At 44.1% G+C, this 24,930-nt stretch overlaps 2 protein-coding genes across 2 annotated transcripts in view; one reads left to right on the forward strand and one right to left on the reverse strand.

The window, feature by feature from the left end:
• The first annotated feature begins 1,379 nt into the window (after positions 1 to 1,379).
• Positions 1,380 to 7,475, forward strand: MRPL52 (mitochondrial ribosomal protein L52). The gene is made up of 5 exons (XM_020809727.3): positions 1,380 to 1,559; positions 2,627 to 2,711; positions 3,547 to 3,614; positions 4,776 to 4,840; positions 7,310 to 7,475. The coding sequence occupies exons 1-5, from the start codon at positions 1,532 to 1,534 to the stop codon at positions 7,454 to 7,456; spliced, it is 393 nt and encodes a 130-aa protein (XP_020665386.2). The 5' UTR covers positions 1,380 to 1,531; the 3' UTR covers positions 7,457 to 7,475.
• An 8,959-nt stretch (positions 7,476 to 16,434) lies between these two features.
• The window catches only part of MMP14 (matrix metallopeptidase 14), a 30,006-nt gene continuing 21,510 nt past the window's right edge, over positions 16,435 to 24,930 (reverse strand). The window contains exons 7-10 of the mRNA XM_020809729.3: positions 23,899 to 24,037; positions 22,153 to 22,303; positions 20,482 to 20,597; positions 16,435 to 18,814 (exon numbers count right to left, since the gene is read on the reverse strand). Of these exons, the coding sequence (XP_020665388.3) occupies positions 18,498 to 18,814; positions 20,482 to 20,597; positions 22,153 to 22,303; positions 23,899 to 24,037 (723 nt within the window). The 3' untranslated portion in view covers positions 16,435 to 18,497. The remainder of the gene's footprint in view (positions 18,815 to 20,481; positions 20,598 to 22,152; positions 22,304 to 23,898; positions 24,038 to 24,930) is intronic.

A 24,930-nucleotide genomic window follows, 5' to 3' on the forward strand; every position in this document is an offset into this window, starting at 1 on the left:
AGTGTATGGTGGCGGGGGTGGATGCTTCAGTTTCTCCGTGTCCTGTATGAGTTTTCCAATGGGTGGGGAGAAAGTCAGTTGAATTGCAAACGCAGATCATCCACATGCTTCTCCCCCTCCACTGAGGTGTGTAGTGAGCTTTCAAATCACACAGAGTTCATTTTCAGAAAGAAAGACGTCTGCTGAAACGTTTGCTACCCTATCCTTAAGGCTTGCTCCAGCGGCATTTTGAATCAACATTTTTATTTTCAACAAGTGGGAGACCAATCTTCTCTGTAAATGTGGCTAGAACAAGTGTGAAAAAGGAGGGACTTCAGGTGAGAGAGAGAGAGAGAGAGAGAGAGAGAGAGTGCGCTGTTTTACCCATATCTGAACTCCCTATATTAATGAGTTGCCATACTTTTCCTGCCTCAGGGCTCCAGTGCATTCATCACAGTGCAAGCCGATATCTTCAGTCCAGGCCATGTCCTGGAGACCCTTCACATATTCTCAATATGATTTCTCTTAATTTTTAGATCGAGATGCTAAGATATAGATTATTTGTTTATTTCATTCTTATTCATCCATAAAATGTAACAGGAGATCAGAAAATTCCAAAATATCCATACTGATCGCATAGTTCATGCAATCAATGCGGATATTTTGGGATTTATCCTCTCCTGTTACCCAAAGGCCGACTCGCAAGAGCCCAGGAGTCCGAGATTTCACACGAGCCGCAAACAAAACTCTCCTGCTCTTCGCCTTGAGCGACTCTCCTGTTTACTTCGTTACCAAGAGCGACGGCTTCCTTAGCAACCAGCATCCAAGATGGCGCCACCGACACTTTGACCATTTCCAAGATGGAGGTTCAGCCTTTTCCTCCCTTAAGAAAAATGGCGACCTAAGCCGCTGTAAATTTTTATTTTGGGGAAAAAATTAAGCCACTCGGTCAAAGTCACAGGCGTGCAGTTTTGGGAATTGGTATAACTTTTAGTTTTGACAGAGGAAAGTAACCATTTCTGCCCCACAAAAAGGACACTCAGAGGGCGTGCCCGAATCCAATATGGTGAAAGAAGTCGACTTCCGAATGCGTTACAAAATGGCGTTCCTTAATTTCCGGTCTTCACATCCGGGTCTCCCGTTTCTTTTGTCAAAATGGCTGCTCACTTGGATTTAGGCAACTTCTTTTTTAAACCGAGATAATAAACAAATAAATAGCCCCGTTTTCCAAATGGCATGAAAAAAGCTGTTTGGAGACCTCAGCGAAATTTATCTCCATGACTTAATCTTCAGAAGCTTTCTCTTCTTTGCTGTTGTGTTCGGTTCCGGAAATAATCCGTACAAGATGGCGCCTCCCTGGCGCTCACGTTGCTCACGTTCCACGAGAGGGCCGGATTCTTCCGGCCGCGCGTGAGCGTCTCCCTCAGGGAACACCATTCAAAATGGCTGCGCCTATGGAGGCTTCTAAAGATGGCGGCTCCCATCCCGAATTTTTCCGTACCAGCCGAGCGAACGCAATCGCGTGGTCCTTCCGTGTCTTATTATCGTCAAAATGGCAGCTTGCGTGACCCAAAGGCTAAGTATGGAGATTATCTGCGGTGGGAAAAATTACCCTGGGTGGAGGAAGGGAGACTTGGACGTTGCAATTCTATGTCCGTCTATGAGCCTGAAATAAATCCCATTGAGTTCAGTGGAGGCCTAATTCCAGTTCATAGGGATTTCCTTTTAAACAGACATATATGGAGCCTCCGTAAAAATAAATGTGCAATAATTGTACTATATTGGAGACTAACTTGCTAACTGGATTTATGCCTCTAACCATCATGCTTGCCTGGGTGCCTTAAAAAGTGTATTTTGCAATTCATCCTTGCAAAACAGGAGCATTGCATTTACATTTAAGTGCACTCTTGCTTTTAAATTTGCAAACCTTCAGAGGGTGTGCTGTGGTGCGTGGCTTTATAGTTTTTAAATGTGATTATTTCATTGGTCGATTATTTTTCCTTTTCGAATTGTAATGAAAGTAATTTGGAATTTCAGACTGCCTTTTAATATTGCTAGAACCAATAACAGGAAAATTTTGAGTTAAGCACTCCTTTATTTATCACTGTTGGTTGTTATTATTAATTACATTTATGCCCCTTTTTTCCAAGGAAAACATGTTTCTGTCACCCACATTTTGCTCACAACAACCCTGTGAGGTAAATCAGACTAAGAACGACTGAGCCAAGGTTACTCTGAATTTAGTGATGTTTAGGCGGGACTTGAACTCACAGCTTCCAGCATTCTTATAACTTCTCTATGTTGGCTTTACAAATGTACAGTTTCATGTGGAAAGTGTTTCTGCATTCTTCTGCCTTAGACGGTGAACATCAACCATGTCATGGCTGAGTCCTCAGATCATTTTTTGCCTCTGCTGTGAAATTTGCCTCATGCGGTCTTTAGTCTTAAGTTGTGACATGCAATAATAAATACTGGTCTGTTTTCACAGGGTTGTTGCTTTAAGATAATGTATGTATGTGTTTTTTATTCTAAAGCTTGATGGTCTGTCTGTAGTACATACTGTTCTAAAATGGTATCGCCAAGAAGCAAGACACCATGGTGCTTTTTTTAATCCTGTGTTTTTCTCCTCTGGCGTTTATCTCTGCAGGACCCCATCTGGCAAAACTTACTTTCGTGTCTCGAAATCTTCACTGCAGCACTGTGGACCAATCCTGTGGCCCATGGAGAGTGAAGTGAGTGCCAGAGGTGGAGAGAACGACCACACTGGTGTTAAGAGGGAGCCAGCCAGAAAAGGATGGTGTGAGGTGGAGGGAAGTACTTGTGTCCTACTATATAGGGAGAGGGGTGGGAAGTTAAGACCTTCCAGATGTTGTTGGACTGCAGCTCTCAATCATTGATGATTGAGATCTGCAGTCCACTAAAGGAAGTTGCAGTCTGACAACATTTGGCAAGCTCTGGAACATTGTCCAAAATCCTATTTGGATTTTACACACTTGGAAAAGAAATCATGTAAGTTGCTGATGCTAACTGACAAGATGCCAGGCCAATGCTGATCATGCATCTGGTTGTGGCTTTATCAGTTCCACCCCTGCATGGTGAGTTCCCATGGCCAAAGGGGAATTCGAACTCAGTTCTCCAGAATTCTCCATCACTGTCTAATAACCCCCAGACAGGGTCTTATATTATTTTTTGCTCCAAAAAATGCATTAGGGCTTATTTTCAGGAGATGTTTTATTCCTTTCATGTACAACAATCTACATTTATTCAAATACAGTCATGTCATCTTCTTCTGGTTGCTGCACAAGGGTGGAGGGCTGGATTTCACTTAACTAGGGCTTATTTTTGTAGTGGGGATTATATTACAAGCATCCTGAAAAATCACAGTAGGGCTTATTTTCAAGTTAGGTCTTATTTTCAGGGAAGCAAGGTGTATATGGTAATATTAAATGGTGACAGAATCAGCATAACAGTTTTCTCCCCATTTTCTGTTGTTATTTGATTTAATATTTTGCAGCTACCTAAAAGTTTGTGTGTTTTCCTCCTCCTCCCCACCCCCCCGTACCCTAGGCATGGTTTACCTGTAAATCCTTCAATGCACGGGCCTTTAACAGACCTCCCTGACTGGACATTTGCTGGTAAGGAAAAGCAACCGAGTGTATATTAAGTAAATGTAGAGTGGTATAGATTTACCAGATGAGCGGGATATAAATCAAACAAACAAACAAACAAACAAACAAACAAACAAACAAATAAATAAATAAATAAATAAATAAATAAATCTATACTATCCAGGTCTTTTTTAAAAGCAAAAAAATTTAAAATGACTTTTAAAGTGAAAATGTAACAAAACGAAGCCCTAAAAACTGGAAAGCTTCTACACTTTTTAAAAAAAAGATCAGGGCAAACCATCTTAAGAAATAAAATGGAATCCAAGCAATGTATTTGACTTCAATTGACTGAACACATCTTATCTCTCCCTTTCAGGTTCCATGATTTCTTAGTGCTCCCTTATTGCCCCAGGGAAGCTTTTTTAAAATATGTTGCTTGCATTATACGACACAATCTGTAACGTACAATGATGAAAAGGAGAGAAACCAGTAGCATAATATATATATGTATATATTAAAATAATAAAGATTTTTTTAAAAAAAGAAAAAATACACAAGAATCACGTAAGATTAACTCATCGAACATAACTAAATCAGTGGAGCCATCACTGGGACCAACAGAGATCTATTTCCTTCATAATGGAATGTTTATAATTTCCCACAACTCTTCCAAAAAGTAATTCTCATTTGGGTATAATTGGCCGCCTTTTCCTAGGGAAGCTTTCAGGAGCCTCAGAATGGGGGAGAACTTTTACTAGCCCAAAATTGCCAACTGACATCCTCTCCTGGAATCAGGACCGTTTCTGTTGAATTTTGGGGGGCACCTGAGGGCTTCCCTCACTGTCCTGAAGCACCCGGAGGCTTCTCCTCCATATATATTGAGGGGGTATTTATGACATATTGCCAAATCTGGCCACTAGAGGGCACCAGAGACCATGCTGTGTATTCTTCGCTGACAAGTCTTCACAGCACAGTCTCTGTCTCCCTCTGCAGACCAGTTCTGGTAATACATGTGAAAATAGTTTTTTTGTGGGGGGGGCGGTTCTTTTAATATTTTCAATATTTTCAGATGGTAAATAAATGAATCCGTGGATCCTGATCCCATGGATAAGGGGGTCCCGTAATACTCTAGCGCAGAGAGGGGCTGGGAGTAAGTTGTTTAATACAGTTTATTTCCCGTTTCCCCAGATGGACGGCCTGCTCCACCCATGAAACGTCAACTCCTTCGGAAGGAAAAAAACAAGGAGCTTGCTGTAAGTTGGGGACCGTTCCCCAAACTTTGGAAAGTTTAATGTTAGGAATTCTTGGGAGAGAACAGAGGGCTTCTGGACAGGTCGTTGGGTGGCACCGAGCGGTTTCCATTCTTGGGCGACCTTAATGGGTTTTCAAGGCGTGCGAGGTATTTAAGGAGTCGTTTCTCCTGTGCCATCGCCCAGTGAGTTTCTGTGGTCAAGCGAGGATTTGAACCCGTGTCTCCTGAGTCTTAATCCGACAGTCTGTCCACTGCACTGCACACAGGTGATCCACTGGGTTTTAGGGTGCTAGAAACCAACTCATGCCCTTGAGCCTTGCTGAACTGAACAAAACAAGCGAGGCTAAAGTTGTCGTTCTGCTTTGTCCCTTGGGAGAGGGATCCAGATTCCATCTCAGACGGGTGGAACACCATTAAGGGCACTATGTTTTTACAACGGATTTAGGAAGTGTGGTACAGTGGTGCCTCGCAAGACGAGCGCTCTGTTTAATGACGAATTTGCATTACGACAACGTTTTGAATGGGGGAATTTCGCTGCGCGATGATTGGTTCCCGAAACAGGGAACCGATTTTCGCTTCCCGGCTATCAAAACACCTGATTGTTGGGGTTTCAAAATGGCCGCCTGGTGCTCAAAATGGCTCCCCGCTGGGTTTAGGAGCAATTTTTCGCTGGTCAGGCACCCGAAAATGGCCGCCCCTATGGAGGATCTTCTCTGGACGGTGAGTTCTTAGCCGATTGGAATGCATTAACCAGGTTTTAATGCGTTTCAATGGCTTTTTTAAATTTTCACTTTACGACGTTTTCGTTCTACAGCGATTTCGCTGGAACGAATTAATGTCGCAATGCGAGGCACCGCTGTATATTGGTTGGAATGTCAGTCTGGTGAATCCAAAGTCCGGTTCTTCTCTGAACAGTGACAAACCTCTTCGCCCAGTTACTCTCTTAGTCTAAAAACCTACCTGAAGAGAAAGTCATGGATGGTGGAGGAAGGGTTTTCAGTGGATTGTTTCTGTGCTTTTCTTCCTCTTTTTCTTATTACTTGATGGGTTTCTAGACTGCTTTCTTATTCAAGAGTGTTCCATTGTTCTTTGTGTTTCAAACCTTGTGACACCCTTTTCTGTTGGAGTTTGTCCATGTCTCGTTTTCATCCCTCCCTCCCTCCCTCCCTCTCTCTCTCCCTCCCTCTCTCTCTCTCTCTCGTCCATATCTGTTTCAATTTTGCTGTGACCCTTCTCCATTTTCTGGGATAAAGGCAGAATATAATTCAAATTAAGTCCATACCTTTGGGACAGTATGATGGGGTGGATAGAATACTGGATTAGAATTCAGGAGCTTCAGATCCCCCCCCCCCCACTCACTGGGTAAAACTCATGAAAACCCGCTGGGTAAAACTCGTTAGCAACATCAAAACCACTGTTTGAAAATGTTGTGTTATCTTGAAAACCTTAAGCTCACCTTTCAGAAGCCGTCAACTGCTAAATAGCACACACTTAAATATAATTAAATAAATTGGAGGAAATGTAGAGTTTAAATGTAACTTGTGAAGAACTACCCTGTTCTTGCTATCTGCTGTCAAATCATCTCTGACTTATGGCGATCCTATGAATGAGAGCAGTCTCCGCAGTTTCCTGTCCTCAACTGCCTTGCTCAGCGCTTGTAAAATCAAGCCTGGGTAGAGAGTCCGTCCATCTCATATTGGGTCTCCCTCTTTTCCTGCTGCCTTCCACTTTTCCTAGCAATATTGTGTTTTCCAGAAAATCCTTCCTTTTCACATTGTGCCCAAAGTAGGACAGCCTCAATTTCAATTTATTTTTATTTTAATTTTTTTTGCTTCCAGAGATGGTTCAGACTTGATTTGATCTAGGACCCACTTATTCATCTGTCTGGAAGTCCACAAAGCTCTCCTCCTGCACCAAACTGAAACAATCCTGTCCCCTTTCTTAGCTGTCCACCTTTCACATTTGTTGCTAGTCCTGGCCATTACACTTCTTCCATGGACCTCAGGACAAAGGGCCACCCTGAAGCCTGTGAATTTGTAGTGTGCACCTCTGAACATGTAAAGAATGCCCCATGACTGGATAGTTTACACCCAGCTCTTCTTGTATCTCACATCTGGGTTGAAAGAGGAAGCTAACAGGCTATCTGTTTGCATTACACCTTCAGATTTAAAGGCTGAACATCCTTTCCCACCGCTTTCAAATCTTCAAAATGGCTATTTTGTGAGTCGTACAATAGTGCTGAAGCAATTTCATGCCTTTGGAGAGTTAAAACTCCTCTTGAGTTGTTTGACAGGATTGCTTGGGAAACAAAGACAGCTAAGAATAAAATCTGTTTGTCACTGAGAAATATAGGGTTGTTCTCCGCAACGGATTGGAAAATTGGTGCTTATCTTTCTTGCATGAAGGTTGTTGAAAACGTGGACTTGGTCTGAAAGATTTACTAACCCCTCTCTCCATCTTGCCCTCTCAGCGCCGTGTAGTCATGCTCTCCAAGGAAATAGATCATGGAATCGAGAAATGGGAAGCCCGGCAGAGGGAGAAAAAGCAGGAAGAAGAGGCAAAGCAGCTCAACAAACTCCAGCCGAAAGGTGGCTTTCTCCCACGGACCCCAAAATAAATATTCTGCTTTCCCCTTCGCTGTGTCCTGCTTAATGCACAAAAAGAAGTCCGGTTTTATAGTGAGGAAGGGGAAATAAGAGAATCACAAACACACACTCACGCCCAGATCGTTTTGACACCGTGCCTCATCCTGGCCCCATTACTCCTTCCAGGGACCCGAGAACAAATTTGTTGACATGTGACAGCCCTTTTGAAGGCTGTGGTTTCTGGAATATACACCAAGGGCGGTCGCACAATGCAGAAGCCAGGATTGAGAAACAGACCTTGCCCGGCTCAGCATCAACAAAGGAGCTGCCTTGAATCTTTTCAGTCCATAACACGCCTGAAATAGCCTGTCTCTCCTATGATCCCAAGCGTAATGTTTACGCTGGGGGAAAATAATCAGATTATCCTGGAGCCAGGCATACGACTTTTGGACAGAGGAAATTAACCTTGGAGCCACCAGTCGCTCCTCTTTATTTTACAGCGGCCAAAGGTAGCTTGGCATAAAACAATCCATTTCCATCTGCGGTGCTTGCCTGGAATGAGACTTGGGTTTAGAAACAGGCTGGGATGTTGGCAAGTCTTTGGGTTCGAATCTTGGGTACCGAATCCCAAGTTTGAATGTTTGGTACCGAATCCCAGGTTCAAATTTTGGGTACCGAATCCCAAGTTCGAATGTTTGGTACCGAATCCCAGGTTCGAATTTTGGGTACTGAATCCCAAGTTCGAATGTTTGGTACCGAATCCCAGGTTCAAATCTTGGGTACCGAAGCCCAAGTTCGAATGTTTGGTACCAAATCCGAAACCCAAGGCCAAGTTCCTATTCAAAACAAGTCCCCCCCCTGTGAAAAAAGGGAGGGGTTGGTGGGTCCAAGTCACAAATCTAGTCCCGAGTCAAATCACCGTGGTGACTTAAGTCCAACTGAACGGCTTAAGTCCCGTGATTCGAACCCCCATCCCAGGGAACAGGAGTAAGCAATTTTCAGTGGTCTTTGAGGACGGTCACATAGGTTCACGTGAGACTCTCCATCTTGCCTTCCCCATTGCCTCTCACAACTTTTTTTGGGATTATAGGACAGCTATGCCAGGTTCCTACTCTGAGCCGCTTTTAAGTTCCAGACTTTAAAAGGGGGGCTTGAATATCGTATTTGAACAACCGGGGGGGGAGGCTACAATTTGCTAATCCAAGGTCTCGGAGGATCCAGATCGCCCCAACTGTAGTTTCTTATCCAACCATTGCACATTTTAAAATTACGGACATGTATATGAAATATAGGTAAAATGAAAGCTCAATGAAAATGTTAAGACAATTAGCCTTTTTTTTTTTTAACCAGAAGCAGGCTATTTCAATAACGTGCTTTCAGCCGTTTGCTAAATCTTCTTTTGTCCTCATTGATGGGGTATAAATTGCATGCACCTAAGTGCCGCGTGGATTGAATTTCTGCACACACCGAAAAATCAGTCCTGTATCCAAGTAGCCCCATTTTACTCAATTATTCTTTGATCTTCCTATTTTGCTTTGAAGTTTGTTGGAGTTGATTTCCAGATGGTCTGGCTAGAGTCTTGTCCTGGTGGGAGACACTCTTTGGCCTTCATCCCCTCAGCAAGGTGTGTTGTTTTAGTTCTCTATCAGTTTAGCCTGGCCTCCTTTGGGATAGCGTTTAGAGCTTTTGTGCTCTAAATGTTAAACCCTTTCTCATGCCCTAAAAGTAAGAAGTCTGCATAGGTTACTCTTAATAGCAATTTGGTCTTCCCTTTGCATCTTTTCACTTGGTGCATATTCCCAGGGCAAACCTCCTGGAGATAGTGATTGCACCAGACACCAAATTGGACTTGAGAGCATCTCCATGTGCATTATTTGAACTGGGATAGGCTTTTAATGGCCCTGGCCATAAATACAATCTGAAAGAAATATAGGCCGAATCAGGATCGTATAAGTCGCATAACGAACCTTATAAGGTGTTGCGTGAATCATTATTTCCAGTCTGTGACCCCTTTCAATGTGGCCCCATGGGGGACCCGCATATGGTCCCTGTTGGGAATGGCTGGTGGACCCTCCTAACAGGTTTCAATGCCAGACCTGTGCAAGAATTTAAGTATCAGGTTTAGACACGAGCTGCAAACGGGAAATGTAGAAATCCATGCTCAAAACCACCAGGTGGCCAAGTCACACCGTTATTGAACCATAAAATGTCATGCAGAGACAAGCTTTTGAGCCTTCCAGAAATCTCATCAAAGTTGGGCCTTGCCAGAGGAAGATGCTGCCTGTTTCGCTCAGGCAGAATGTTTTATATTTTTGATCCCATCTTGGAAGTCCTCAACCTGCAAGTGTGAACATTTAGCCAGGACTTTCGGTTTTCTCCAGTTCTCCCTCCGTATGAGGCATTACAGTGTCCTACAGAACCAGAAAGCTTGCTTGCTTATGCTAGTTTATCGATCAGTTAAAGGTATTGTCACCCTTACGCTTTGCTCTATGAATGAAGCTCACCGGATGTGGGCCTGGTCACGGTGCTGGGTTTGTGCATCATGTATTTCATAGATCCTAGCTTTATAAACCATAATTTATATACATACTGGTGCCTGCAGCCCCTTCACTCTGGTTTTACCACGTATGTGAACTGGCCAACAAAGCCGATGGAGAGTGGCTAGCATTATGCCTTAACTGGGAATATGGTTTATTCTGCCCTAACAAGCCAAGATTTAGTAAGACAGCAACAAACCTTGATTAGAAGCTGGCATGCAATTCTGAGAACAATAAACCAGGGTTTAGGTAACGTGATATCTTCTAGATAGTTTATAATACAACCTGCCTAATTTGACCTATCACCTACGTTGGCTGGGGTTGCTGAAAGTTGTAGTCCAGGAAACCTGCAACTCTGAAGGTTCCTTAACCTCTACCATCATCTTCTTCCTGAGTTTGAATGCAATGTTAAGATCTCCAGGGCTCATATGATTACCTGCTTGCCTGAGTGAGAAAAGCAAAGCCAGGAAAAATAAGTGTGTACATTGTAATTTAGTAAGGTAAGATTCTTGGCTTAGAGTACTGCAGAATCACTTGCAGAATAAACCACTCCTCTCATAATTGCTAATAACATTAATTATTTGTTGGCCAAGAGGGTCCTAGTCTCCCAAGCAGGGGCTGCTAGATTTTCTGGGCATGTTATGAAGAAAACATCAGTTTAATGTATTCGCGAAGGTTTTCACGGCCGGGATCTAATGGTTGTTGTGTTCTGAAGGTTGTTCTTCCTAATGTTCCTTTGGCTGTGTTCTGAAAATCGTTCTTCCTAACGTTTCTCCAGTCTCTGTGGCCGACATCTTCAGAGAACAGCAATCTGTGCTTTGGTGCAGTTTGTCTCGGAGTTGAGTATTTATGGCTGTGAGATCAGCTTTTGTCTTTTTCAGGAGATGGGTGATTATGGTGATCAGTGTGTTTTTGTTGTGGGTGTATTGTTGTGATAAGGAGGAAAGATTATCTGTCACTGTGATTGATGGGTGTTGTTAGCTGGTCTTTTGTGTGTAGTGATCACCGGTCCTTCTGGCTGGGTAGAGTTTGTTGACCTTTTGCATGCTGTATTTTTCAGTGCTGGGAGCCAAGTTTTGTTGAGTTTCAAACTTCCCTCTTTTTTTGTTGAAGTTCTGCTGATGTTTGTGGATTTCAATGGCTTCCCTGTGCATTCTAACGTTAATGATTGCTGGTGTTGTCCAGCATTTCAGTATTTTGAAATAGAATTTCATGTATAGCTTGTTTTAGGGCATGTTCAGCTACTGCCGATTTTTCTGGTTGTTTTAGTCTGCAGTGTCTCTCGTGTTCTTTGATTCTGGTGCGGATGCTTCGTTTTGTGGTTCCAAAATATACCTGGCCACAACTGCAAGGTATCCAGTATACTCCTGCAGTGGTGAGAGGGGTCCCTTCTGTCCTTTGCTGACCGTAACATTTGTTGCATTTTTGTGGTGGGTTTGAATACTGTTTGTAGGTTGTGTTTTTTCAAAGGTTTCCCCATGCGGTCCATGACCCCTTTGATGTATGGCAGAAATACATTTGTGGGTGGCTGTTTTTCTTCTTCAGTTCGGTGTTGTTTTCTTGGTTTGATGGCTCCTGTGATTTCATTTTTGCCTGTATGGCCCAATTCAGACATCAGTTCATTAGAGCAAAGCAGAGAAAGAGTCAATCCAGGCTTCTTATTCTGCCTCTGTCAGCTGGCCTGAAAAGCGTGTGTTTTTTGGATGCTGGGGGAGATTCCAGGCTGGCTACGAACCCGGAGGTGGCCAAGAGCCAGCCTGGGAAAAAATGCAGCTAACCTCTCTCTGCCAAAGTCCTGCCTTCCCTCCTGCTGTATGGATTCCCCCTTGAATTTTTATTTTATTTTTTTTCTCCTCTCCTTCTTGGCCCTATGGGAACCTCTCTGCCTGCTGGAGCTGAGGTCACCTTACGGAAGGAAGGAAGGCAGGCTGGAAGGAAAAGGATGAGGGGATCTTAAAATATATGGCCGGGGGAGGAGATACATACACACAAACACACACACACCATATTCATAAATTCATATTCATATACATACAGTTGCACAGTTCCTTCCTGTCCTCTTCCCTTGAGGCTGGTAACATGATTCATCATCATCATCATCGTCACCTTAGAACTACAGAGCTGGAAGGGACCCTCTGGACCATCCAGTCCAGCCCCTGTCAAAGAGACACACCGTCGGGGAATTGAACTCCGAACTAGATGCCCAAACCATGGAGCTATCCAGAACTTTTGTGCTTTCAAAATTGTAGGGTTTTAAAAATTTATGTATGTATTTATTTTATTAGATTTATACCCTGCCCATCTAGACCAATGGTCTACTCTGGGTGGCAGAGTTGGTCATTGGGGTGGTGGTGTTTGGGTTGTGTGTGTGTTGTTGTTGTTTTTAATCAAAGTGGGGCAGGAAGCCAGCTATGTATCCCACTCGTTTATTTTATTTTCCAATGCAACTTTTTAAAAATCAGATTGGACTTCAGTTACGAAGAGCGCCCTGTGCTCAAAGATGCACAACAGCCTTCATGTGCGCAGCATGCACGAACTCTTCTTATTGTCCCAAGTTGGACTTTTTTGTGTGCTGGACTGCAAACTGTCTCCAATGGGCTGCGCTGGTGGGGGAGGATGGGGCCTGTAGTCCATCGTGAGGGCCCCTCCCCCAAGTTGGCAGCATGGCTGCTAAGCAAGGCAGGGCCCATTTGGGTAGGGCTTTGCCCCCGGGGAGCTGACATTAAGAAAACCGGAGGCGAATGTTAGGAAAATAAAGCGCCATCTCTTCCACCTCATAATTCACATTTCTTTCTTGGAAAGGAAACTGTTGTTGGTGGATGGAGGCACCGCGTTATGCTCCTTTTAAATTCACAATGGGATCTCACGCCCGTGTCTTACGGCGCTGTGCCGTTAAGGCCACAAAAGTTCTCACAATGGCTCTCGTAAGTGTTCAACCTTTCCCTTCATCTCGGATCCAGGTCTTGGCCAGCGTTTCCCTCCTCTCAGGCCTTGGGATTCATCTGTGTTTAGCTTTCTAATACAGGAACTTCCATGCCACATCTGGGTCAGTGGCCCAGCCAGAGGCGGGAGCCGAGCGAGGATCAGATCCTTCTGTCGTTCCAAAACTGTCCTCTTTCCATCTCGGGAGCCTGGCTGGCAAAGAGATGGAGCTGAAAAGCCACACTGGAGATGGGGTGTGGTGGGGGAACGTAGGGAGGGGGGGGTTGTGTTAATTTCTCCCATTCCCCCCCACCCACCCACCCCTCTCTGCCTTGCTAATTCCAGCTGTGTTTTGAACACGTCTTTTTTTCCTCCCCTCTGTAATTGCTTCCAGATGTGGAAGCCACGAAAGCATGGTGAGCTCAGAGCCCGGGACTTCGGCCAAGCGCACGGGACCCGGAGGGACGGCCAAAGGATTAGGGGTGGGGTGGGGGGACATGGAGAGAGAAAAGAAAGATGCATAAGCTCTTAGCATCGGCTGTTTGGGTTCAAGGCTCCAACCCTTGCCTTCTCCCCTTCTATAGCTTTGGTGTGGGGTGGGGGGCTCCCCGGTTTTGACCCCATCTTAGTGCCTACAGCGAACGGTTGGTTGGGACAGCTTGCTGTCCTCATTTATATCCACGAAATTATTCCTGACTCAGTTGGATCGAGCGGGAAGTTGTGGTTACACAGACGTCACATTTGGTAGAGACAGGATACGGGGGCTGTGTGTCAGGCGGCCCATCTCTGGCGATTTGATTTTTATATAGTTGTGTGCAAATGTGTGTGTTTTAAGAGCTGTCGCTTGTTTTAAATCTGGGAACCGTTTCCCCATAATTCGGGACCCTTTGTAAACACACACAATATCCTCAGAAACGCTTGAATCGGATACCGGCTCCCTTAGACCATTTTTTTAAAAAACCGTTTCGTCGGCCATCCTGTAATTGTGAGAAAGACAGAGAATGAATCAAAATAGCTAAAATAGATTAATGGAATTCAGTACGGTATAATCATTCTCCTTCCCCAGCTATCCAACGTTGTCTTCAACAAAAATGCAAGCAGGCGCCAATTAGTTATGGCAAACAGATGCAATTAAATAACCCTAGAGAATGAATATTGCCGCGTCTCCAGCCTGCAACTGACACTATTTTTCCCCCAGAAGAAATATGAATCTTAGTTTGAACCAAGATGCAATCAACAGGTCCCTATCCAGGCAGGTGTAAAATGCTACAGCGCAACTCTAAAACTTGCAGAAGTCCAAAAAAACACAATGCCCCTGGCCACGTACAAAGCGAACTCAACCTTTTTCGGCTTTTGGCAAGCAAAAGTAATCCCTCCAAGGCACAGTATTTCTCAGAATGACGGTGTTGATTTGCAAAGGAAAATACTAGGAAGCAAGCTTTCAAAATAAACATTGCACAAGAGGATAAGGAAGGACAGCAATTTTCAAGAGAGGTCCAGCTCATTTCAAAAACAAGAGGTATACAAGTGTGCTATACAATTTTGAATGGAAGATGAGGAAGCCTTCCGTTCTTCCTGTCTGCCCTGCATCATCATCATCACATCGAAAGCCTCCCTTGGCCACCAGGCACTGAGTTTTGCCAACGATGATTTTATCGAGCTAATTTTGGCCAGGGAAACGTTAGCACACCATCCTGTTTCCGTAGCTGCTCATTCTTACGAATCTGTCTCTACGCCCCCGTTTAAACGAGGGTGGCTTGTCCTGAGTTAAAAGGGAGATTTGACCAGGCCAAAAATAAAATAAAACAAGTGTTGGGGCCAATGCAAGTTGGAATCCACTGGATCCCCACCACTATTGTAGCTGAATTATGAAGATAATGCTGTGGTTTTTTGTTTGTTTGCTGTGTGGTATGGTCCTTTCTCATGAGAAGACCCTGATGTTGGGAAAGAGTGAGGGCAAGAGGAGAAGGGGACGACAGAGGACGAGATGGTTGGTCAGTGTCATCGAAGCGAGCAACATGATTTTGACCCAACTCTGGGAGGCAATGGAAGACAGGAGGGCCTGGCGTGCTCTGGTCCATTGGGGTCACAAAGAGTTGGAACCGACTAAACGACTAAACAACAACAACAATGGTCCCTTGGAGGTTTCTCCAGATACATGCTAAGAAGGTTCAAAATCTCAGAAGACTGTGTCGTGCGTCTAAGTAACTGGAAAGAATCTCCGTTTCCCCAAGACGATGGGGAATTTACAAAAATAAGAAACCGCAGGCTGTGGGGAAAGATTAAACCATGTCCCATGACGGTGATAACATCGCCTGTATTATGTCATCTTTGGAAGCTCCATGAACTGCAATGTTGACAAACAGGAGCCAGATTTTCGAAATGTTAGTAGTCCAAACCTCCCCATATGCTGGTTGAGGGATTCTGGGGGAGGATCATGCAAAAAAAAAAAAAGGGGGGGGGGAGGGAAATAACTTATCCAAGCTCTGCAACAAAGGTCTTGTTAGGAAAGTGAAGCAGGAGAAGGAGTTGCCAAGAAATGCAGATTCCCTCCGATCGTCTGTTCTCCAGCTTCCCAGAAATGTTAAATAGGCAGCTGCTCATGGCTTGGTTTTGAGGGTTCATCCAAGTCACTTCTGGACAGCTCGGTGAGTTGGACACCTGTCTGCAGAGCCAGAGACTGGAAGTTCAATTCCCCTCGTCTCTCCGGGAAAAAAGCGCCAGCCTGTGTAGCCTTGGGTGAGCTATATGGTTACCCCAGTTGAAGAGGGGAGATCCCCCCTTCTAGTACTTGGTAGCTAAAAAAACCCTTGAAAGGGTTGCCATAAGTTGATGTCATACAATTCAATGTGATGTTCTGCTACCTGTTTTTGCTAGGTAAAGGTTCCCCTTGATATTTAGTCCAGTCGCGTCCGACTCTAGGGTGCGGTGCTCATCCCCGTCTCCAAGGCTTAGAGCCAGCGTTTGTCCGAAGACAATCTTCCGTGGTCACGTGGCCAGCACAACTAGACACGGAGCACCGTGACCTTCCCACCAAGGTGGTACCTATTTATCGACTCGCATTTTTGCATGCTTTCGAACTGCTAGGTTGGCAGGAGCTGGGACGAGCGACGGGAGCTCCCTCCGATGCCTGGATTCGATCTTACGACTACAGGTCTTCTGAACTTGCGTCACAGAAGCTTTTGTGGTTTAACCCGCAGTGCCATCACTGATAGTTTTATGCAAAGTGCCCTCAAAATGGTGAGGGATGTTTTTATTCTTATAAAACTTTGTTCTAAAACTGCGACCACAACCCTATATCCATGGCTTACTTCAGAAAATGTCCATGAATTCAACAGAACTTAATTCAGAGTCAACTTCTGCAGAACCTCACTCTTGACAGGCCAAACAACACACTTTTCTGTACCAGTGTTTTCTGCCCTTTGGGCCAGTGGAAATGGGAAAAGAGCAAACAGTTCAGAAACCAATCGAAATTCCCCAGAGTATTTATTTATTTTTCCCCAAAAGAAAAATAAACCACACTGTTATACAAAATACTACTAAAAAGGGGATGACATTCCAGCATTTATTGTTTTGTTTTTCTTTTTTAAAAAAATTATTTGGTGATTCTTTTTAATAAAATAGTTAGGAACAACTTGTACGGGGAACCAAAAAATAAAAAATAAATTTTTAAAACTCCCGACATTTTGAGTCCATTTCTACCCAGAAATGGGGTTTTTATTGCTAAAGATTAAAAGGAATAACACAATTTAACAGCCTATAGGCTCCCAGCAATGTATGTATATTTCCCTCCAGAAGAATGGGTGTTTATTATTAATAGCAAATAACAACAACAATAATAATAATAAAGTGGAACAATAAACATTATTAAAACCCACCCACAGCACAAATGTATCGTTAAACACAGTTTAATTCCGTTTGAAGACCATTTGAAAACCCATATTCCCAAGCCCTCCCTTTTTTTTAAATGATGGTCTGAAAAGGGGAGGGTTAAGGTACCCCAATTCCTGCCTGCAGGCATATGGGGTTCTCCCCCCACCCCTATTCACTTTTCCCCCACCCTGTAAATGCACTATTTTTAATTTTTTGTTTTAAAAAAGGCATTTTTATAGAATAATTAAAATTACATATTCATCCAAAAAAATAAAAAAAAATTCCCTAAGAAAAGAGGATCAAGGCAGTTTGAGGCAGTTCTCTGGCGCAATACTACAAAAAAAAATTCCCTTTTTTTGTTCCCTTGTTGCAAATTGTGGTGCTGTTTTAGCAGAACCTATAATGCATTAGAAGCAACCATTGTAAAAAAAACTCTTGCAACTGTAACTAGAATTTTGGAATCAACGCTTTTTTGCATCTGGGCCGCCAAAACATGAACACGACGACCCCTCTATTCTTTTGTCCTGGCCATCCACCTTCTTTTTTTTATCTCACGCTCAAACTTTTGGTTGTGTTAGTGTACTAATGGCCCCTTCCACCTATGTTTGGGGGAAATCTTTCCTTCCCCTCCTCCCCCCCCAAAAAATCATATCTGGCCCTTTAAGGTACCTCCCTCCCCTGAAAGGAACAGGGCAGTTAAGCCCCACCCCACATTTTAGATCCCCTCCCCTTTTGTCCCAGCGATGGTCCACGCTTCTATTCCCCACCAGGTAAGCATTTCTATTGGTCAGTTGTGGCTCCTCCCTCCTCTTCAAGCCACACCCATTGGAATGATACCATTCCCTTTGGAATGCTTAATGCCATTTGGCTTCACTGCCCTTCCCCTTGGAATGTTGCAACCTTCCCTCCCCTCGTCTATATAGCTCCTCCCACTTTCCCGATAAGTCCCCCATTCCCCTCCCATCTCTGCACACGGGTGCTCTTCCTTGAAGCCGGACCCCTTTTAAAGACCCTACTTTCCTGCTGCGATCAAGTCAACAAAAGACGTCCATCATGGATCTCCATCTGCCCTTAAGAAGGAATGGTTGAAGGCCACAAAAGAGAAAAATTGGGTGGGGGGCGGAGAGACAAGGATTGATCTTGTTGACTAGCATTTTGGACAGACGGTGGCCATGAAAAACCCCTAAAAAAAGAGAGAGGACTGTAGCGGGAGTTTATGTTGGCTTATCTCACCCCACCTCCCAATTTTCAAGATGGCAAGTCAAAGCAAAGTCTCCTTTTCCTGCAAGGTCAACGGATGCCGATCCCATCACGGGAATGGCGTGGTAAGTCTGGGGAAGCCAAAACCAGCATGCAGAGGTCCTCTTTCGCCTCCTCAAGTTAAGGTTCTCGAGCGTGCTCAGCACACCCACCGCGTGGAAAAAAATCAGGAGGGAATGAATGCAAAGCGACACGAGAGACGAGGGAAGGTAAGCGTGAGAAAGATGGAGGAGATGGGGAAGAGGCAAGGGAAATGGGAGACGGGAGACACGGCATGCTCAACAACATTCCGTGGAGGAAGCACGACAAGCACCAGAAGGAAGATGGGAAGGGCCTGAGGAATAGTCCACTGGAAACAACGAGGGAAGCAAGGCAAACGGAGGAGCAGGTGACTAAGGGAAGGGGGTTTCAAGACAGGAGCACACCGGGGGAGAGCGGGTGGCAAAGGGTGAAAGAGACAGGGGTAGACGGGCTCGCCTCGTCACACCTTGTCCAGCAAAGAACGCTGGCAATACAACAACCGTTTGGGGACCCCGTAGCGCCTGAACATCAGGAGGGCAATCCCGAGCGCAAAGACGGTGAGCAGCAAGAGGATGGGGAGCACCACGGCGGCGGCGTTCACTTCCGCTTCCTCTCCATTGTCCACCTCAATGATGATCACTTCCTCTCCCTCCCGGCGGTCGTCCGAACTACATCCCATCCAATCCCGGAGTACCGATTTGGGGTATCCGGGCTCCACCTTTAGCTTCTCGTTGTTGAATTTCCAGTAACGGTCTCCCTTGTAGAAGTAGGTGAAAGCTATACCAATGAGGAAAGAAGGGAATCGAGACAAACAAAATATATAAAAAGAAAAAATGAGACCAACTCAATAGTGGGGATCTGCCCAAGAAAGCTGGGGGGGGGGGAATGTGGTCTAGCCGCCGAGAGTGGTCTTATAGCCCCGATGGGCGGGGTATAAATCAAATAAATAAATAAATAAAATGTGGAATTCTGCAGCCTTTTTAAAAATGCAGCCATGTGGCATTTGTCAGGCGACTGCTTCGAGAACCATTTCGAACTGCAGCCTGACAGGAAAGCTGCGTTTCATTTCCTGAGCAAATTTGGAATTCAAACAATACACAATCTTTTGAGTTTTCTGGCTTAAACCTTTGGGATACAAAAATTTCATTTTTCTGAACATCTTTTCAACGCAAACGAAGAATTTGCATCCCCCAAATTTTCCTTTTGAGGGCCTCTCCTGAATTCTGTCCCAAGCCTCTGTCCCATGTATAAATTAGAAAGCTAAAAAAAAATGAATTCCGTCCAGGACGTTTTTGAAAACAAGATTATATATCCATTTTGCAGCGAGGATTTTCGCTGGCTTGGATCTAGATTTGAACTTACTTTCAATGTTGTGCTAGAAATTTGCAAGACAACTCTCCTTCCAAATTTTAAGGCCGGGTTTTTCCACCCCAAGAGAATTAAAATAATATTTTAAAAGCATTTCGGATTTTGTTTAAAGCAACAGCTTTCTGATCTAAGCTGGGAAAAATACCTTTTCCTCTTTCCTCTTCCTCAAAAAACCAAACAAAAAAAAAAACCTCATGAATCACAGAATGAAAACTCAATTCTTTTCTTACTCAATTATTATTACCAGTTGCTGCCTCTGAGTCATGTCATGAACATACACTTACTCAACAAGGACAGCTAACCGTGGTTGAGTTGTTGCTTCTCATGAAATCTCAAAAGGATTTTTAGTTGGGTGACATGATTATATATCCATGACCAACTTTATCATGGCAGGAGGGCCTTCGGAGGGGAGACCTGTAAACCCCCAGGAGAGTTGATGAATTTATCTTGTTGGCAGGTCTTTGAATCTGAGGTCCAAGTTTTTGGTATGAAGTCCCTTCACATGCGTGAAGGGGTGGGGGAGCACTCACACCAGCCCTGGCACGTGTGTGTGTGTGTGTGTGTGTGTGTGTGTGTGTGTGTGTGTGTGTGTGTGTGTGTGTGTGTGTGTGTGTGTGTGTGTGTGCAAAGCAGCGGTGGGCACTGGAGTGTATGCGGGGGGGCATGAGGTCTATCTCCGCAGCCCGGTCCAGTTCAGGCCACGGACCGGCTCCGGGGCCACGGACCAGGGGTTGACAACCTCTGACTTAGACCATCCTTTAGCTCCATGGGGGAAACGCACGACTAAATAAAATGTAAGCAAACTGGCTTGTCCTGAAATGCAAGGCTTGATCATTCTCTCTGTGGCCGCTTTCTACCTCAGTGACCCCGGCCATTAAGAAAAAAAAAACTGGCTTACATTCGCATAGGTCCATCCTGATTTCTGTTTCTTGGTTGCACAAATGTGTGACAGAACCTAAGGAACATCCACTATGGGATAATCAAAGCTTGCTTCATCTCCTGTCTTTCTAGAATTCTAGAATGGGCCCCCCTGTTGCTCTCCAACGGTGCTTGGACCTCCCTTCCTGGCCTCTTACCTTCATCGCTGCCCATAAATGCCCCCCGAGGTGAATCGGGGATGCCTCCCCAGACATCAATGTTCTTAGGGTAGTCAGCCTCGACCGATCGGCTCTCTTCGTTGAAGCGATAATATCTGAGATTAATGAAAACAGAGCAGCGTACTAAATTACAGAGGATAAATACAAACAATTACATGGTTTCCCCTTCAATTTGCTCCCAGACGGTTGCGAAAAGAATCACAAGTATCCAGCAAACAATAGATGACACTTGAATGAACTCTCAAAATTCATCCGTGTAGGATGTGATGAAGATCTTGAGTTTCGGCTTTTCGAAAGAGTTAAGGGCAAGTCTGTGGGTCATTAGCCATGTAGATGTTCTTCGCCTGCCGATTCTGAGCTTGCTGGAGCATTCGGGTAGCAGCTGATTCTTATCCAGCAAAGCCAGTTTTTACAGATCCCAAGGAAAAATTTTTCCAGTGCCATCCCAGCCTGGGAAGTCCCACTAATTTAAGCCGGTCTATTTCCCCAGGAGTAAGCTCAGAATTGATGCTTTTGAATATGGTGCTGGAGGAGACTCTTGAGAGTCCCCTGGAATGCAAGGAGATCAAACCTATCAGTTCTGAAGAAAATCAACCCTGAGTGCTCACTGGAAGGACAGATCCTGAAGCTAAGGCTCCAATACTTTGGCCATCTCATGAGAAGAGAAGACTCCCTGGAAAAGACCCTGATATTGGGAAAGTGTGAAGGCAAGAGGAGAAGGGGACGACAAAGGAGGAGATGGTTGGACAGGGTCACCGAAGCGACCAACATGAACTTGACACAATTCCTGGAGGCAGTGGAAGACAGGAGGGCCTGGCATGCACTGGTCCATGGGGTCACAAAGAGTCGGACACAACGACTAAACAACAACAAAGCTCAGAACTGTAGGTCTAATAATGCATCGCCAACTGGCTGAAAACAGCCAATGCTTTGGATCTAAAGGTGCTAGGAATAATTCTCACCTGACCAGAATTTTATCTATCATACGATCACATCACAAAAATACAAGCAGGGTTTTTCTGAGACTGGCGATGGATCTCAATGTCCTCAAAACATTGCTTGGTTTTCCTTTAAAACCAGAAGTCAAGTTTCCAGTCCTTAAGACGGCAGAGGCAGGCTTGAAAATGTGTCGGCAATATCTTAGTGAATTCAGAAGGAAAGGTAAGAAAGGATTCTGTGCAGGCTGGGGGGGGGGGAAAGCTCATCTTCCTGCCCTTCTCTTTACGCTTTAGCCTCTTCCTTTCCCACATCAACCCAACATAAGCAACTGAGGCATGATCAATTTATTTAAGATCAGGGAATCTCCAGAGATCCACCCGGACTTTTTGAGGCCTCTGTTCACTCTCGAAACGTGCGGAGCCCAAAATATTTGATTACAAAAAGTGGATTGATTGATTTTTGATTTTTTACCCGAAAAGCTGCACTCTCTTAACTAGGAACATTTCTGTTTGATCCTCACCATTGCTCCTCACATGCCTTAAGAGCGCACAACAGAATGCACTCCCTCCCACAAATGCATCTACAAATGGCTTAGACCAACATAGCCCAAGAAGACACCATTTTATCACCCCTCGCCCAGCATCCAGACCATCGGCCCTGAGGAAAAGGTGCTTAAAATAGCCGGAGAAGATGGTCTTATCAGCAACTCACTTATTTCCCCGGAAGAAGTAGGTCTTCCCACTTGGCATCCAGAAAAGTGCTGCGTCGATCCGGTCTGTGGGAAGCCCTCGGCCCAGTTCCTTAATGTGTTTGGGGTAGCCTGGGTCCAGGATGGCTTCGTTGAAGACCCAGTGCTTATCCCCTGTAGGGAAAAAAAAGAACAATCTGGTTCTCCGAAACGCATCAGCAATTCTATAAAGGTCTACGGCTCTCTAAAGATGGTGGACGACACTACCATGCCATCTCACGTCACATCGCCCTCCACGACAAGTTAAGAACCAGCGTTAGCTTCAAGAAAGAGAATCACAGAATCATGGAATTGGAAGGGGGCCTTATAAGGCCATCTAGTCTAACTCCCCGCTCAAGGCAGGAATCTAAGTCAAAGCAGATCTGGCAGAGGGTGGTCCATTTTTTCTTGAAGGCCTCCAGCGTTGAAGAGTTCACCACCTCCCGAGGTCATGGGTTTCACTGTCATAGCGCTCTAACAGTTATGAGGTTTTTCCTGAGATTCAGCCTAAATCTGGCTTCAGATTTTCAGATAATACAACCGGGTGGATGTAACCAGTTTCGAAGCCAAAACATACACAAATAGCTGAGTCTTTCTTCCCTTCCTGGGCAAAAATTGGCCAGCTGGAAGAAACACAAGATGATGCTGGTTCTTGTGTTCGAGGTCGCGTTTGTCCATAAAAAGCAGAAACTAGGCACGCACATACATACACAATGGCTCATCAAACGATACTTCAAAGGGATTTGCCCGGTGTCTTTGAAGGATCAGTTAATCACTTAAAATATATATTCACTCCAGTGACTAAAAAAAAACCAGAAATCTGATTCAAAGTTAAGATGTTCTGCTTTCTTTTAGTCACTATGAATAAAAGAAAAATAATTAAAAAGAAGTACCGTATTTTTCTGTGTATAAGACTATACTTTTTGTCTAAAATCTTTAGACTAAAAATTGAAGGTTGTCTTGTACACGGAAGGGCTTTGATTACTGCTTTCCCCTCCACTTGCTAAGCCCCACTTAGATTTCTCTATTTTGTGTTAGAAAAATGGGGTGGCGTCTTATACATGGAAAAATACAGGACTTTCTTTCCAGAGTGGAAACACATGCCAAAACAACTTGTCTTAATATTTGAACATTTCTGTCCCACACGTCACTTAAATGTGCCTGTGTGTGCATTACGCAACACTTTTTTTGTGTACATTTTCTCCGTAAACCTCTGTGCTTACAGCAACTCATCAATGGACAACACAGAAAATACAAGGATTAAAACTTGAATAAACCCAGCAACGACATTACATACAAGAGTCAGAGAAGCTGATCAGACTCTGGCACGGCCTCATCCTTTTTTGCCTGGAGCCAAGCTGACTGGCCAGATGATTATTTGCCATCACTGACATTTCACAGAGTTGAAACGATCATGTGAACAAGAAAATTTAAATCACTCCCATTGGCACTCATCAGAAGAATAATTTGAGGAAGGAAAATAATAATAATATATTGGGTTCAATAGCATATCAGTGCCTCAAACAAGCTCAGGAAGGCAGACCAGTGAAAATGCTCTTAACCTCAGAAACAAAGGAGCCTATAATAATTCCACGAAACCGAAAATGGCGAAGAGAAAATTCAGATTTTTGGACTGCAGTTCCCCGAATATCAAAGCCAGCAGGACCTCTGTGGGGTTCTGGGAGTCACGAGTCCAAAAAACCCCCAAAAGGTCTGTCTTCGTCACTGACCTTTGAAGAAGACAAATTTCCCATCCTTCCTCTCGTAGGCTGTGTTGATGGTGGAGGGGAGACCGACCCAGAACTGGCCAATGGGAAGGGGGTACCCGTCCATCACCCGGTTGTTCCGGACTCGCCAAAACCATTTGTCCTGGGGGGAAAAAAATCAAATCTGATTTGATCTGCAAATGTGTTCAGTGATCTTGAACAGATCTAGCTGGGATTTTAGTTTTATTATACATGTTGTGCTATATATTGCATAGTCTATTTTTATTGTTGTACACCGCCCAAAGTGACCATTGGTCAAATGGGTGGTCTAGAAATTAATTAAATTAATTAACTGCACAAAATAAGAAGTAAATCCAAAGTGGAGAATCCTGCTTTTTTGGGTGGAATATTTCCTCATTTTTTTAGCACAATATACACAGCTCTTCACATATAATATTGGGAGATGCACAGAATAATGGGTTGGATCCAGAGTTTGCGGTTTTTAGAGGATATCTGATTTTCACAATGGTTTCTGACTTCAGCACTGTATTTCCTATTATTTTATTATGTGTTACTTTTTTATTACATTGTGTAATTTTTAACTTTTATTGCTTTACCATGTTTGATCATTTAATATTAATATATGTATTAACAGTAGAGTTAATAGAATATCAAATAATACTATTTGATGGTTGTTCTGGGTTTTTTGGTGTCTTTGGCCGTGTTCTGAAGGTTGTTCTTCCTGACGTTTCGCCAGTCTCTGTGGCCGGCATCTTCAGAGGACAGCACTCTGTGCTCTGGTGTAGTTGGCTTTGGGAGTGCAGTATAATACTACACCAGAGCACAGAGTGCTGTCCTCTGAAGATGCCCATGGCCACAGAGACTGGCGAAACGTCAGGAAGAACAACCTTCAGAACACGGCCAAAGACACCAAAAAACCCAGAACAACCATCAAATAGTATTATTTGATATTCTATTAACTCTACTGTTAATACATATATTAATATTAAATGATAATATTAAAATATTATATTAAAAACAATTCTAAATACAATT

The sequence above is a fragment of the Pogona vitticeps genome, chromosome 6, assembly GCF_051106095.1.
Source record: "Pogona vitticeps strain Pit_001003342236 chromosome 6, PviZW2.1, whole genome shotgun sequence".
Taxonomy (NCBI): domain Eukaryota; kingdom Metazoa; phylum Chordata; class Lepidosauria; order Squamata; family Agamidae; genus Pogona; species Pogona vitticeps.